At 43.5% G+C, this 17111-nt stretch overlaps 1 protein-coding gene across 1 annotated transcript in view; it reads left to right on the forward strand.

Moving 5' to 3' along the window:
• LOC115459020 (protein scribble homolog) overlaps nt 1–17111 on the forward strand; it is a gene marked incomplete at its 5' end in the record, with an annotated part of 124562 nt that overhangs the window by 40330 nt on the left and 67121 nt on the right. The window contains one exon of the mRNA XM_030188880.1: nt 6737–6815. Coding sequence (XP_030044740.1) covers nt 6737–6815 — 79 coding nt within the window. The remainder of the gene's footprint in view (nt 1–6736; nt 6816–17111) is intronic.

Genomic DNA, 17111 nt, shown 5'->3' on the forward strand with positions numbered 1-17111 from the left:
TAAGAGTTCACCTTAGTGCAATCAGTGCATACCATTACCGTGTGGAAGGTAAGCCGATCTCAGGACAGCCTTTAGTTGTTCGCTTCATGAGAGGTTTGCTTTTGTCAAAGCCCCCTGTCAAGCCTCCTACAGTGTCATGGGATCTCAATGTCGTTCTCACCCAGCTGATGAAACCTCCTTTTGAGCCACTGGATTCCTGCCATCTGAAGTACTTGACCTGGAAGGTCATTTTCTTGGTGGCAGTTACTTCAGCTCGTAGAGTCAGTGAGCTTCAGGCCCTGGTAGCCCAGGCCCCTTACACTAAATTTCATCATAACAGAGTAGTCCTCCGCACTCACCCTAAGTTCTTGCCAAAGGTTGTGTCGGAGTTCCATCTGAACCAGTCAATTGTCTTGCCAATATTCTTTCCCCGTTCTCATTCCTGCCCTGCTGAACGTCAGCTGCACACATTGGACTGCAAGAGAGCATTGGCCTTCTATCTGGAGCGGACACAGTCCAACAGACAGTCCGCCCAATTGTTTGTTTCTTTTGATCCCAATAGGAGGGGAGTGGCTGTGGGGAAACGCACCATATCCAATTGGCTAGCAGATTGCATTTCCTTCACTTACGCCCAGACTGGGCTGGCTCTTGAGGGTCATGTCACGGCTCATAATGTTAGAGCCATGGCAGCGTCGGTAGCCCACTTGAAGTCAGCCTCTATTGAAGAAATTTGCAAAGCTGCGACGTGGTCATCTGTCCACACATTCACATCTCATTACTGCCTGCAGCAGGATACCCGACGCGACAGTCGGTTCGGGCAGTCAGTTCTTCAGAACCTGTTTGGGCTTTAGGATCCAACTCCACCCCCCGAGGGCCCTATTTGTTCTGTTCCAGGCTGCACTCTCAGTTAGTTGGTAAATTTTTTAGGTCAATCTCAGTTATGTCCTCGCCGTTGCGAGGCCCAATTGACCATGGTGGTTGTTTTGAGTGAGCCTGGGGGCTAGGGATACCCCATCAGTGAGAACAAGCAGCCTGCTTGTCCTCGGAGAAAGCGAATGCTACATAGCTGTAGAAGGTATTCTCCGAGGACAGCAGGCTGATTGTTCTCACAAACCCGCCCGCCTCCCCTTTGGAGTTGTGTCTTCCCTTCTCTTTGTCTTGCTACATATGAGACTGGCCGGCTCAAGCCGGTTTCGGGCGGGAAGACGGCCGCGCATGCGCATCGGCGCGCGAGGGCTAGCAAAGGCTTTTGCTAGTGAAGATTCCGATTGGAGGGGCTGCCGTGGACGTCACCCATCAGTGAGAACAATCAGCCTGCTGTCCTCGGAGAATACCTTCTACAGGTATGTAGCATTCGCTTTCTGATTGCCTAAATGCTGGAAAATCTAACGAGAGGTCTGTATCTCTCGTTGGGGCTGCATGGGATTAGAAAAGTTATTAAAATGTTTAAAAAAAAATTGGGGGGGGGGGGGGGGAACGGCCAAGTGCTCGTCAGGCGCGTTCTTTATGGACGTTCTTTACTATATATTAAAAAAAAAAAAAAAAAAAATCAAACTGGCTCCGATGCTGCAGGTTCTCTTTTGGACATCATTCAACCCCGGAATAATAAAAAAACGGCTTTTCTGGCAGTGCTTCACTCAGCTCAGATACCAGGATGTCTCTGAGCCAATCACAACGCATTTAGCTAAACGCGTTGTGATTGGCTCAGAGACTTCCTGGTCTCTCAGCTGAGTGAAGCACTGCCAGAAAAGATGTTTTTATTATTGCAAGGGGGGAAAGACGGCCAAAATGGGCGGTTTGTTTGAATGGGTGTCCTCAACTGCACCTCTGCTGGATTGAGCCGCATCGGAGGGGGGTGAGCAGTGCGGCGTCTTCGGGCGGCACAGGTAGGCGTATTTGGCATGCGCAGAGCAGCCAGCATAACGCTTGGCTGCTCTGCACATGCACGACCGGCCGATTGGCCGACTGTTTAACGATGGAATAGAGAATGCAAGTGAGCTAGAAGGAGCAGCTCATTTGCATTCCTATTCCTTGATGCATGCCCGTTCCTTACCGATTCGCTAAGGGAATCGGTAAGGGAAGGGCTGTAACAATTGATTAGTGCATTTAGCCCTATGTACCTTATTTTCAGAGGTAGGGCCTCTATCAGAACTCTATAAAAGAGACATCTCTGGGAGATCAAAGTTATCTGATCACTTCATCAGAGCCTAGCTGCTACTTTTCAGTGCATCTACATAGTAACATAGATGATGGCAGAAAAAGACCTGCACGGTCCATCCAGTCTGCCCAACAAGACAACTCATGTGTGCTACTTTTTGTGTATACCCTACTTTGATTTGTACCTATGCTCTTCAGGGCACAGACCGTATAAGTCTGCCCAGCACTATCCCCGCCTCCCAACCACCAGCCCCGCCTCCCAACCACCGGCTCTGGCACAGACCGTATAAGTCTGCCCAGCACTATCCCCGCCTCCTACCACCGGCTCTGGCACAGACCGTATAAGTCTGCCCAGCACTATCCCTGCCTCCCAACCTCCAGTCCCGCCTCCCACCACTGGCTCTGGCACAGACCGTATAAGTCTGCCCAGCACTATCCCCGCCTCCCAACCTCCATCCCCGCCTCCCAACCTCCATCCCCGCCTCCCACTACCGGCTCTGCTGTCCAATCTCGGTTAAGCTCCTGAGGATCCATTCCTTCTGAACAGGATTCCTTTATGTTTATCCCACGCATGTTTGAATTCCGTTACCATTTTCATCTCCACCACCTCCCGCGGGAGGGCATTCCAAGCATCCACCACTCCGTGAAGAAATACTTCCTGACATTTTTCTTGAGTCTGTCCCCCTTCAATCTCATTTCATGTCCTCTTGTTCTACCGCCTTTGTATCTCCAGAAAAGGTTCGTTTGCGGATTAATACCTTTCAAATATTTGAACGTCTGTATCATATCACCCCTGTTTCTCCTTTCCTCCAGAGTATACATGTTCAGGTCAGCAAGTCTCTCCTCATACGTCTTGTAACGCAAATCCCATACCATTCTCGTAGCTTTTCTTTGCACCGCTTCGATTCTTTTTACATCCTTAGCAAGATACGGCCTCCAAAACTGAACACAATACTCCAGATGGGGCCTCACCAATGACTTATACAGGGGCATCAACACTCCCTTTCTTCTGCTGGTCATACCACTCTCTATACAGCCCAACAACTTTCTAGATACAGCCACCACCTTGTCACACTGTTTCGTCGCCTTCAAATCCTCAGATACTATCACCCCAAGATCCCTCTCCCCGTCCGTACCTATCATCTCTCACCACCTAACACATATGTCTCCCGTGGATTTCTATTCCCTAAGTGCATCACTTTGCATTTCTTGGCATTGAATTTTAATTGCCAGACCTTAGACCATTGTTCTAGCTTCTTCAGATCCTTTTTCATGTTTTCCACTCCCTCCCGGGTGTCCACTCTGTTACAGATCTTAGTATCATCCGCAAATAGGCAAACTTTACCTTCTAACCCTTCGGCAAGGTCACTCACAAATATATTGAACAGAATCGGCCCCAGCACCGATCCTTGAGGCACTCCACTACTCACCTTTCCCTCCTCCGAGCTAACTCCATTTACCACCACCCTCTGGCGTCTGTCTGTCAACCAGTTCCTAATCCAGTTCACCACTTTAGGTCCTATCTTCAGCCCATCCAGTTTATTTATGTTTAAATGTTTTTTATTGATGACAAACAAAAAGCATAAATGCTTCATTAAAAAACAATTTCCACAGCCGTGTACATTTCTCCAATATTAAGCCATTCTAACAAATCCATTATACAGTCATCACATCCAGTTTATTTAAAAGCCTCCTGTGGGGAACCGTGTCAGAAGCTTTGCTGAAATCTAAGTAGATTACGTCCATAGCTCGTCCCTGATTCAGTTCTCCTATCACCCAATCAAAAAATTAAAAGAGATTCGTTTGGCACGATTTCCCTTTGGTAAAACAATGTTGTCTGGGATCTTGCAATTTATTGGCTTCCAGGAAATTCATTATCCTTTCCTTCAGCATCGCTTCCATTACTTTTCCAATAACTGAAGTGAGGCTTACCGGCCTGTAGTTTCCAGCTACTTCCCTATCACCACTTTTGTGAAGAGGGACCACCTCTGCCATTCTCCAGTCCCTCGGAACCTCTCCCATCTCCAAGGATTTATTAAACAAATCTTTAAGAGGACCCGCCAGAACCTCTCTGAGCTCGCTTAATATCCTGGGGTGGATCCCGTCCGGTCCCATGGCTTTGCCCACCTTTAGCTTTATAAGTTGTTCATACACACTGTCTTCTGTAAATGATGCTGTACCCACTCCATTTTCATTTGTACTTTTTCCAGTCCATCGCGGTCCTGCTCCAGGATTTTCTTCTGTGAAAACAGAACAAAAGTATCTATTTAGCAAATTTGCTTTTTCTTCATCACTATCTACATAGCGGTTCGCAGTATCTTTTAGTCTCACAATTCCCTTTTTAGTCATTCTCCTTTCACTAATATACCTGAAGAAATTTTTGTCACCCCTCCTTACATTTCTAGCCATTTGTGCTCAGCTTGTACCCTCTGCTGGTCTCTGCCACTGACTGCACTGCTGGGAAACTTCAGAGTTCTCTTGCAAACTTGATACCTCTAGACCTTCAGCAGCCCGAGGAGGAGGGGGAAGACACTCCTTCACAATCAGGTCATTTGCTCAGCTCTGTTATTGCTAGTGGTTAATTTAGGAGGCATAAAAGTCAAGGCCTGCAGGGAAAGTGTGTATTTACTCTAAAGACAAATGATCTCAAAATAACATAGAGAAGTGTGTTTTGTATTTGTCTGAGCTTCCTAACATTGGTGCTTACGTCACACATTCTGATTACCTCTGTTTTTATCTATGGCTTCACTTCTTGTTTTTAAATAATGTAACCTTTATTTTTATAATAATTTGCCTGTGCCATTGCTTGTCAGTATCAGTCAGATTCGTATGAACAGAGGAACGTAATAAGTAAAAATAAATTTCAGAGTGCATACCGTTACACATATTTTATTTGTCCCTCCTTGCACTGTCACCAGTAGGAGCTCCTCTACAATGTCACACTGAAGAGTAGCTGACCACAGTAGTGCCTGCAACTAGCACAGACATTTTTGGTGCCACCCCTGGTGCTAGCTGCTTTGATTGTGACTCTAGCATTGAGATTTGGATCAGAACTAGCTGCCTCATTTCATTGTTTAGATCAATGGCATAGCCAAAAGGCAATTTTGGGTGGGCATTAGGGAAAAGCCTGCCACCTGATGCACCCCTACTCCAACATCCCTGCCCCACCCCTACCCATTCTCAATAACTTCAGTGAGGGTAGCAGTGCAGGCTTTTGTGGCTAAAGGCCACTTTGAGGGCTATGGGAAGTATAAGGGGTGCACTCTTCATCCTCCATTATGCCATGGACCCCCAAATAGTCTGCATCCATGGAACCCCCTGACCCTCCCCCAACAGTGGATACAGAGCAGAGCTAGGACCTTTCCTCATAAAACTCACCACTCAAAAATTTTTGTTTCTATTGTTACCTCAATAATCATAAGGTATGATAGAGAAGGCGTTGGATGGGTTTACTATCTCTCCTCTCCTTTGTACTTGGCCCATGTTTTCTTGAGTTCAGATACAGTCTTTATCGCCATCACCTCTATTGGGAGGCTGTTCCATGAATTTACCACTCTTTCCATAAAGAAGTATTTCCTCTGATTACTCCTGAATTGATCCCCTTTCGCCTTCGTCCTATGCCGCCTCATTCTAGAGCTTCTGTTCAGTTGAAATAGACTTGCCTCCTGTGCTTTATGCCACTGAAGTATTTAAATGTCTCTATAATATCTCTCATCTCCTGCTTTTCTTCCATAGTATACATGTTGGGATCTTTAAGCCTGTCTCCATATGCTTTATGACAGATCACTGATCGTTTTAGCAGTCGCCTTCTGCACTGCCTCCATTCTGTTTATATCTTTTCTTAAAGGTAATTTCTCCTAATTGGCACAGGGACCTGTTTTCGCTCAGTTGTTAGCATAGTGCTTTGTGTTTTTTCCTTTTCAGAAGAATTTAGTAGTTTAATCATTTCCTTCTCTTTCCTGTGATTTTCTTTCCTTCATTCCTCCTGTATGGTAGAGTAAGGATATATATTGGTATTATTGATTTTCTGTAAAGTATGATTATTTGATTGTTGTAATGATAATTCAATAAAATTAAAAAAGTTCAAGAAAATATTTTTTAATTCAATGCATAATCAAGGTCTAGAATTCATTGTTGGAGGATGTAGTGAAGATGTTAGTATAGCTAAATTAAGAAAAAAAAAGTTCAGACCATTTCCTGGAAGAAAGGTTCATATAAAACTACTATTGATGTGAACTTTGGAAAACCACAGCCTATCCCTTGGAATATACAGCATGGTTTCTGTCTGCCTTTTGAGATCCTGCCAGGTACTTGTGACCTGGCTTGGCTACTATTGGAAACAGGATATTGAGCTTGATGACCTTGAATACCTAGTCCAACTCAGTTTGTCAGATTTTATACTTTTATGCCCATATGCCAAATTCTCATTCTGTTTTGTGGACTCCTCGACCCCCCCCCCCCCCCCCCCCCCGGTTCTCATTCTATACTCAAGGCCTCACTTTTCCACTCTCATCTGGTTCCTTGCTCTGTGCTATAAGCTTCTTCTGCTACCTGTCTCTCTTCTCTGGAAGTGATTTAATTGTTTTTCCTTCCTCTGCAGACATTCCAGAAATCCCAGAAAGCATCAAATTTTGTAAGTCACTGGAGATTGCAGACTTCAGTGGGAATCCCCTCTCCAGGTAAGACACCAGTTTCTTCAAATGTTTTGAAAATTAACAATGAATTGTTGTGTTGACTAGTGAGGTGGTTTGAAAACTGCCCCATCAGATAAAAGGAACCAGTTACGGCTCCAGTGCTGTAAAAGTCCAAGTTTGATTAATCCTTTTGTATCAGCTATTGCTGTATTTAGCAAAAATTATGGAAAATCTTGTTGTAACATAAGAGAGGAGTTGGAAATCAATAAGAGCCTGGAAAAGGCGCCAGGCTGGTGTTCAAATGGGGTCTGACGTTAAGGTAGTGTTGACTGTAGTAAGGTATGAGATCTATTGTTTAGATCTGTGATATCAAACTGCAGTCCTACAGGAGATTACTCCTTTTCTCTGGAGCTGAACAGTTGCTGTTTTTCTGTGGGTTCGTAAGTACTGTACGTTTTAGCTTTGAATAATGTGTTTTCACATTGATCCCTTTTTGTTTCTTTCACCCTTTAGAGAACTCATCAGATTTTTCATTGAGTTTTTTTTTTTTTTTTTACACTGGCATGGGTGTACAGAGTGGGATTGGAATTTCTTTTTAACATTGAGTCGTTTGGAATTAACATTGTCAGTGTTTAAGAAGCAGACCTCTAGCGGCTTCGAGAAGTGTGGACAGTACATCAACATAGTGTTGGAAATTGAGCTCTAATCAGGTATCACCTAGGGATGGGGCCAGGGTAAGCCCTTTTGGGACCTAGGGCCACAAGTGGTAGTGTTGGCCCTCCCTGAATATTTCAGGAGGGCACTGGAAGAGTTCCAGAGTTGGGCCTTGGCCATAAAGGAGCACCTTTGGAGCTGCATGGCAGTCTTTGTGCCAAGGGCCCAGTAGAGTCCAAGTCAATGCCTCTAAAAGAGCCAGAGTACCTCATGGGGGCTCAAATTCCAGTTGGGCCTTAATCCTTTTTCTGTCCTCACTGGAGGATGTATGGAACAAGGGGAATATAGACAAAAGGGGTTGCCTCTTAGGGTATGAGCTGTCTCCAGAGGAAGATGAGAATTTGCTGGTAGACACACTGTATCATAGGAAAGAACTCTCCTTGTTGTTTGACCAGGTCTCCTTGACTCTCTGTGGGGTTGGTACAGAAGGCTTCCCTCGCAGTAACTATGGGTTTAACAATGGTTTATTGCAGGTTAGCAGTGCATGAAGGGTTTCAACATGGGTGTTAACTCATGCAGAAATGCTGACCACACACTGCATTAAAATGAATGCAAATGTGGAGTTTAGCCATTCTGTGCCATGCAGAGTAAAAAAAAAAAAAAAATAATAATTAAAATAAGTTGGCTGTGTAGGTAATGTAGAAAAATTTCACTAGGTCTGAGGCAGTGTAGAAAGGTTGGTTGAGAGGAGTGGGTGTCTGCCGTTACCCTTACTTCTCCTCCCAACCCGACCACCCTACCCTGGATACCTTTGCTGCATTGGCCTCCAATGTCCTGAACCCATCCACCTGCTCTTCAGAAACCTTTGACCCCCACAAGTAAAATAAATTCAACCCTGGTGTGTATAGGCACTTCCCCATCCACCTGATCCCCTTGTGTAGGTACTTTTATCCCCCCCCCCCAAACGCCTCAAAGAAAACCCAGTCTTTGTGTCTAGCGACACTACCCTCCAACTCACCCCCCCCCCCCCCCAAAAAAAAAAAAAAAAAAAAAATCAAAGTCTCGGTGCCTAGTGGCAATCACCCATCCAATGCCTTCTCTATCATACCTTAAGAGGCAGGAGTGATGCCCACTTGTTCCTGCCTCCTGTGTTGCCATCTTGAAAAATGGTGGTGCCCTGTCCTGGGTGGGGTTAGCCTGCCATATAAGGGCATTGCTCCTGTCTCTTACTACAATTGATTTTAGCCAAAAGGCCGAGAAGCGATCCTGTCTCTTAAGATATGACTGGTCTGGGTACCTGATGGAGGAGCTAAATTCAGATGCTTTTCCCCCCTAGCATTTTTGCTGCACAGAGTACTTTGTCTAATTCGATCCCTACAAACATACCAAGGATCACTAGTATTGCCACTGCTTTAATATTTATGTAAAACTGCCGTTCTATTATGTATGCTACTGGCTACAAATTATGAAGAGTGTTAAGGCTAAAGAAGGGCAGTGGCTCCAGCTTAATTTTGTTCAAATAATCACAGTAATAAACCTCAATTCTTTTTTTTTTTATTTTTTTTTTTTGCATTTATAATGTTATAATTCAAAGAAAACTTTGAAACAGTAATTTTTAGAAGTATTATAGAAGCTAATCAACATCATTAGCCTATGGGTGAAAAGAAACGTATTACAAAATATAGTCCACATAAAAAAAGGAGGGGGTGAGTCAAGGACAACTTCTATGCGAAAATGGAAACAGTAATTTCTAAGGGGGGGAGGGGTGGAAAGGAAAGAGAGCAGATAACCTATTTCCAACTATAGTTATGACCTAAACTAGTAGGCCACACTGGAGGATGCCACAGAGAGTCCCTTACCCTCTAAGAAAAACTGTAATTGAGCTGACTCATAAAACACATCTGTTATGAGCTGCTGCACCCATGTTGTCGTTCTTTATTGTTGGTGGCATTTTTATTTAATCTCACTTATATTTTCAAACAGAGAGGCAGCGGATTGTCTTTTTGTTTGGGGGGGCCAAGCTCTGCCCCCAGCTCCAGCATCTCTCCTTACCTTTCTCTCCCATAGTCATGCCCCTTCCACGACATCCAGCATCTTTCCCTACCTTTGAACCCCCCACCATAGTATTTTCCTACATACAAAAATATGTAGGCAGATATTAAACTGAACTCCCAAAAAGTCACAGTGCAACTCCAGAGAAAGTGATGCATGTCCCCCTGTACTGTGCAAATATAAAACAGCAGATACAAATTTCAAAACTGACAAATTTCAACCACTATACTATAGGTGAACAAATACAAATAAAACAAAAAATGGAAAATATGATACCTTTTTATTGGACTAAATACATTTTTCAATTAGCTTTCAGAGGCCAAAATATCTTTCCTTACGTCAGGTCAGTATACTGCTGTTATGATATTCTGTTCTGACATGAGAAAGGAGGGTTTGGTCTCAAATGTATTAAAATTAGTCCAATAAAGATATCACCTTATTTCCATTTTCTGTATTTATTAACAGAGCTACCACACTACTTTATCCTAAACTAAAAATAAAATTCATTTTTTCCTACCTTTGTTGTCTGGCCATTTACTTTTTCTAATTGTGTTGGTCCCAATTTCTTGTTTCTTCTTTCCTTGATCTCTTCTTAAGTCTCGCCATCATCTGCCCCCCTCTCTCTACCCCCCCCCTTTCCATCCAGCGTGTGTCCCCTCTCACCTTTCCATCCAGCGTCTGCCCCCTCTCACCTTTCCATCCAGCGTCTGCCCCCTCTCACCTTTCCATCCAGCGTGTGTCCCCTCTCCCCTCTTTACATCCAGCGTCTGCCCCCTCTCCCCTCTTTACATCCAGCGTCTGCCCCCCTCTCCCCTCTTTACATCCAGCGTCTGCCCCCCTCTCCCCTCTTTACATCCAGCGTCTGCCCCCTCTCTTATTTACATCCAGCGTCTGCCCTCTCTCTCCCCTCTTTACATCCAGCGTCTGCCCCCTCTCGCACCCCTTTCCATTCGGCCCTTCTCTCTCCTCAATTCCATCCAGCATCTGCATTCTCTGTTCCCCTTCTATCCGGCATATGTCTCTTCTTCCCCCCCCCCCCTTCATCCAGCTGGTTTAAAAATAGGTTTGTACAAATTCCTGGAGGAAAAATCCATAAGCCATTACTAACGTAGACCTGGGTAAAGCTACAGTTTTATCCCTAAGGTTAAGTAGAATGTATATTGCCTTGGGTGACTCTCTTCATAAAGGTGGTTAATAAATCTGAATAAATGAATGAATGTTGCTACTTTGTGACTCTGCTAGATACTTGTGACCTGGACTGGCCTCTGAAGGAAACAGGATACTGTACTAGATGGATCCTCGGTCTGATCCAGTATAGCAACTCTTTTTTTTCTTATGTTTTTATTAAGCTGTGCTTGGAAATTGCTTCTAATCAGACTCGTGGTGCTCAGCATGAAAACTGTTTGTGTCTTTTTGCTGCGTTTTCTTGGTCTGACTGCATTTCTTGGTAATTGAGGATCCTTTCTCTCACCATATGAGATATAGAGAAATCACTTGGTGCTGACTCCTCTAATATCAATGGCTTTCTTGTTTTTTTTTCTCCTTTACCACTATGCCCATTTTTGCATCAGGCTTTTTATTGGTTGGAATGGGAGTATCCCATGTGATTATAACATCATCTCCAAAATTCTGTCATGCTCATGATTCCAGTGCTTTTCTTTTAGTGATGTTATAGTGTTTGCAGTGGTTCTAGTGGACGAGAGGTTCCACCTTATGTCTGTCTTCCTGTACAGAAATTTTCTCCCATCAGAAGTCTGCAGCCAGCAGGGAAATGAGTAATCAGTCCCAGCTTTTCCTAACAAAATCTGCATTCATCTGTTTTCCCAGTTTTTTTTTTCAATGCCAGCTGTGAGCCATCTCGTCTGTAATTCACTGTCCTGCTATACAGCGACCAATCTGTTCATCCTTAGGTTTCAGTTCACTTCTTCTTAACCAGTCATGTTTCCAGTTTACATCAACTTTTGGTTTTGGGCAATTTGTATTTCTCAGTGTTTTTATGCACCTATAATGGGTGACCAAGAATGCACAAAAGGTAAGCTCTTGTAAAACTGAAGTCTTTAATTGCATAGGAAATGTGAATTGTTTCAAAGTTCAGTTTGGATATTGGGCAATCATTTGTTAGAAGGCATGGATCAGGTAACATAGTAGGTGACGGCAGATTGAAGGCTTGAATGGTTCATCCAGTCTGCCCAGTAGTCACACTCAATTAAATCAACAATGAGGGTGGTAAACATCTTACATGGACTGTTTGTATGCATGTGTATCACTTAAGGGAATCGTTATCAATATGGGTACTGTTAAGGCATGCTATTTTACCACTAATTTGTGCTGTTTCAGGACAAGTCCCATTTTATGCAGATACCTAATTACTGTAAAATAGCACATCTTAACAGTAGCCCATGTTGATAACTTCTTCCCCTTAGTCTCTGTGTGTCTACCAAACACACAGTAAAGTTTGTGCCATCCCCCTCAAATAGACAGTGAAATACTTTCTGCAAAGCTTTCAGTTTTCTTTTCTATGTGGTTTGTTCACACAAGCGTCCTGGCTGCCCTATCACCAGGGTTGCAGCTCCATCATGAGCAATCATTTATCAGATGCGATTTAAAAAAAAAAAAAAAAAAGCTTTCTGGTGGAAAGGTTTTACGGATGGCTGACCAACAGGTCTGGCATGTTCTGTTCTGCACAGTATTCCATTGCTGCTAATATTTAATTAATTTTATTTTCAGCACTTGATAGTCCGCAAGTATTCCCTGAGGCGACTATGCGGTTTACAACTTCTATTATAGGTACTTTGCACTGTCCGTAATAGGCGCACAATCTAAGTTATATATTGTACCTGGGCCAGTGGAGGGCTAAGTAACTTGCCCAGGGTCACATGGAGCTGCAGAGGGAATTGAACCTGGTTCTTCAGGATCTGAACCCACTGCTGACCGTAAGGTAGCAACAGGAATCGAATCCGGTTCCCTAGGTGTACATCCCGCTGCACTGATCATTAGGCCACTCTTCTGTTGACCATTTTTGAGCATTAAGTTCTACTTGTCTCCTCCATATGAATCCCACCTGGTCTTTATGTATAAGGCCATAAGGTAGGAACAAGCCTGTCTGCCAGCAGTGCACCTAAGATTTTAACATCTGAGTTTTATGGGGTGGTAAGCTTCTGTAAACAAGGGGTCCTTTCCTGGTTTGTGGATGGCCATGATAGCTTCAATAATATGCACAAGGAGCTCTTTATTTTCTAATAACCCACTACACTAAGCCTCCAATGGAAGACATACCTATGTACATACATGGTATATACATATAATTTCTATAGTGCTACTGGACATATGCAGCACTGTACACATTATATGCATGTACTTTTTGTGTCCCTAGTGGGCTCGCAATTTGTTTTTATACCTTGGGCGGTGGTGGATTAAGTGACTTGCCCAGGGTTACAAGGAGCTACAGTGGGAATTGAACTCAGTTTCCCAGGATCTCAGTCTGTTACATTAACCATTGGGCTACTCCTCCATACATAACCTTGCAGCATTGTATAGAATTGTGCATTGAGACCCTCAGGGTCTGGTGCCTTATACAACCTACTTCCTTTAATCACCTTTAATATTTCTGTAGCTGTAATAAGCTGTAATTTATTGAACTCTTCATGTGTAACCTTAGATAGGGGTGTATTTGCCAGGAAGTTCTCAGTGGCTCCTTGGATCACCTAACTTGATGTTTAAAGTTGTTGAAAAAAACTCCAAAAGTTACTTTGGCAGTCCTCCATCCCCAATTATATAGTATTTGTCCCTTACATGTTTTTGGTGCAGTCCATTGGGTAGCTAGAGTGACAGCATTTTGTCTACGTTATTTCCAAACCAGTACAGCTTATATTTTATAGCATAATTGATTTTTCATTGTTCACTCAATAATAATAATATTATACATGGTGCATAACAAAACAAAGATTTGTCTTGAACCCAGCAAAACTGTTCATTGTTGTCGAAAGCTGAAATTTCAAGGTTTTGTAGAAATTTGTCGATCCTTGGTGTAACACTGCCTAAGACTCCTACAACAAAAGGGGTAACCCGACATGGCTTTCTTCAGAGTGTTGCTATTTTTATTGTCAGATCTCAGTATTTTGTTAGTTTTACCAATTCTACTTTAATTCTTGTGTCTTTTAATTCTCATGTTTCGTGGTACTGCAATGTCGATGAATATCATTTTGATTTCTGTGATATTGGGTGTGTTATGTTCCATTTGTTGGTCTGTTTGAATTTGAAAGCCCTAGAAAATCTTGAATTTTTTTCATTTTCTATGACTTTTACTACGTGGTGGTTATACCAGTATTTGTTGACCTTAGTAATACTTCCTGCACAAGCTCCAGTGGATCATTGTGGCTACCCTGTTGTGACATTGGTTGTAGTCAGTTTGGGCAATTTTACTGCATCCACTATGCAAGTGATTGTTTCATCTTTTTCATTTCATTTGCTATTTGTTCAAAGATGTTGAACATTCACTTTCATGAAGTTAGGTTGTAAAGCGTGTTCCTTAGCTGCAAAAATGAGTTCTTCCATATTCTTCTTGAGGGTACCAAGCCACAGCCATTGCTGATTTCTGGTGCTATGCATGCTATCAGTTTCTCTAATGTGTTGTCCATGGATTGTTTTTCCACTTAGCCAAATCAGTTTCCATTTCAGTTCTGTACTCATTTTTCTTCTCTGTCACCTAACTGTGATCTGCACATTTCAGTTAATATTTTTTATGGCTGGTCTAGATGTCATTCAGTCCTTTTTGTTCCTTTCTGTCTAATATGGAGCAGACCCTGTCCACCAATTTTCCATGATAAAGCTGATTGATGTCAGCTTTACAAAGCATGGGGCATTATCAGTAGTTTTTAAGGTTTTCCAGTCCAGATTGTCCAGTCTACAATTATAGCTGTGTAGCTGGCTACTTGAATATTCTAGGTATTTATGGCCTTGATAGTGTTTCCACTATTTATTTTGGAGTTTATGACTTTCTGGACTCTATTTAGGTATTTTGATTTTGCTTTATCTTTAAAAGATAAAAGATGGCTGCCAGATAGCTGGCACAGAGCCAGTGAGCTCCGAGACCACAGACCGGGTTCACTCATAACCGACACAGAAGGCAAGACTGCAAGCCTCAAAACGAGCACAGAATTACCCGACACTGAACCAGCGGAACAGTGCAATGGTGTGATCCCACCGATCAACTGCAAGACCGCAACCTTATCTGAAAGCCACGTTGGAGGAGGAGGCTGGTACAGCCAGGTGGAATTGCTGCCCAAATGGAAACCGAGGGCAACACTGATGGTCTTCGAAGCCAGGAAACCAGGAATAAAAAAACAGTGCCTCCGCAGCAAGGGAGAGATCGCCCCCGACCCCCGCAGACAATTGCAGCAATCTGCACAAGGTGGCCGACCAACTGGGAAATAACCAGGTGAAGCGATAACCGGCAACCTCGGAGTCAGGGAGAGGGGAATTAGCTCCCACAGGGAGGGAGAGATCCCCCCCAAACTGCCGCAGACAGCTGCGGCAATCAGGCAAATGACTTCGGAACCAGGGAGAGGAAAGGAGAAAATGTTTGTCAGCAAATTTATACTTTTCAAATATTAGAACGTCTGTATCCTATCACACCGATTTCTCCTTTCCTCTAAGTTGTACATGTTTTTGTCAACAAGTTTCTCTTTGTATGTCTTGCTATGTAAACCCCATACCGTTTTCGTTGCTTTTCTCTGAACCTGCTTCAAGTTCTTTTACATCCATAGCAAGATAACGGCCTCTAAAATTGGACACAATACTCCAAGTGGGGCCTCACCAGTGACTTTTACAGGGGCATTAACGCCTCCTTTCTTCTGCTGGTTATACCCCTTTCTATGCAGCCTAGCATCCTGGCAGCAGCCTAAATGCCTTGTCACATTGTTTTGTCACCTTGAGATCCTTAGACACCATCACCCCCAGATCCCTTTCCTGAGCTGAGCGTACCAATCTCTCCCCTCTTGTCTGGTACATCTCTCGTGGATTTCTGCATCCCAAGTGCATCAGTCTGCACTAGTTTGCATTAAATTTTAACAATATAAATTCTTAGGGTTCTAATCTTATCTGGTATCCTCTTATAACAAACTCACAACTTCATACCAGTTATTTATTTTCTAATAATATACTCTCTCTCTATATAAAAGGCAACCCCAACGTTCTGAAGCCTCCACGGAAGTTGAGGCGCCCGAGATATCCGGTGTGCCCTGGAGTGTCTGCACCGCCCTCGCGTCAAAACGTCATGACGTCGAGGGCGGAGCTATGACACTCGAGGGCCGAAATGGAAACTGTGGCGAACAAGGCAAGTAGCTCGGAGGGACGGAGGGAGGGGGCCCCTTGCCAGCGCCCGTTTCATTGCGTTCTGAAAAGGGCATTTTTTCCTAGTAACTAATAATTATGAAATATTAAAAAAAATAATTATAGTGCTTAGTCTATTTTGAAGTGCCAAACCGCCATTTATCATGGAACCAGCATATAGCAAAACAATCTTATACCATCATAGCACTGGATCCTCCTATTCCTACCTGCCTGTAATCAGAAAGCAACGTTAAGCCTAATACAATTGCCAGTCAATGCTCATTTGATGTTCACAGTAACATACTCAAATATCACTTACCTCATAGCAGGTGCATGTAGAGTGGCATCCACTGGGTCTTGTGGTGCTGATAGTTAACAGTGTATCAAAACGTGAATTCTGTGCTCAAAAATCACAACTAATATTAATTCAAAAGACGTTCACAGCTGTGTTCAGCACAGAATTCACATTTTGGAACACTGTTAACCAGCAGTACCACAAGATTGGACAGTGGATGCCACTCTGAATGCACCTGCTATGAGACAAGTGACATTTGAATATGTTACAGTGAACATCAAGTGCACACTGATTAGCAATTGTATTAGGCTTAACGTTGCCTTCTGATTACAGGGAGGGAGGGATAGGAGGATCCAGTGCTATGATGGTATAAGATTGTTGTGCTATATGCTGGCTCCGTGATAAACTGAGTTTTGGCACTTCAAAATACACTGAGGATTGATTACATTTTAACTGCCAGACCCTTGACAATTCTTCCAACATTTGAAGATCCCTTCTCATGGTTTCTGCTCCCTCCAGGGTACCTACTCTATTGGCTATCTTCTTGCCATCCACAAAAAGGCAAACTTTTCCTTGTAACCCTTCAGCAATGTCTCTTACAAATATATTAAACAGAATTGGGCCCAGCATCAACCCCTGAGGCACCTCACTAGTCACTTTCTTTTTCTCTGAGCGGATTCCATTTACCATCACCCTCTGCCTTCTCAGCTTATTCAGGAGTTCTTTGTGAGGAACCATATCAAAGGTTTTGCTGAAATCCAAGTAGATTACAGCTAGTGCACATCCTTCATCTAATTCTTTGGTTACCCAGTCAAAGAAGTCAATCAGATTCGTTTGGCAGTATTTTCCTGTGGTAAAGCCATGCTGCCTCGATTCCTGCAATCCATTGGCTTCAGTCGCAGCCCTGTGCCATGGCGGTTATCTGTTTTCACATACTCCTCGCCCTGCTGGCCGTGGCGGCGGTGTTGGACTACTTCTCTCTCCCTCCTCCAGATTTCAACCCCTTCTTC

This window comes from Microcaecilia unicolor, unplaced genomic scaffold (assembly GCF_901765095.1).
Source record: "Microcaecilia unicolor unplaced genomic scaffold, aMicUni1.1, whole genome shotgun sequence".
Lineage (NCBI taxonomy): Eukaryota > Metazoa > Chordata > Amphibia > Gymnophiona > Siphonopidae > Microcaecilia > Microcaecilia unicolor.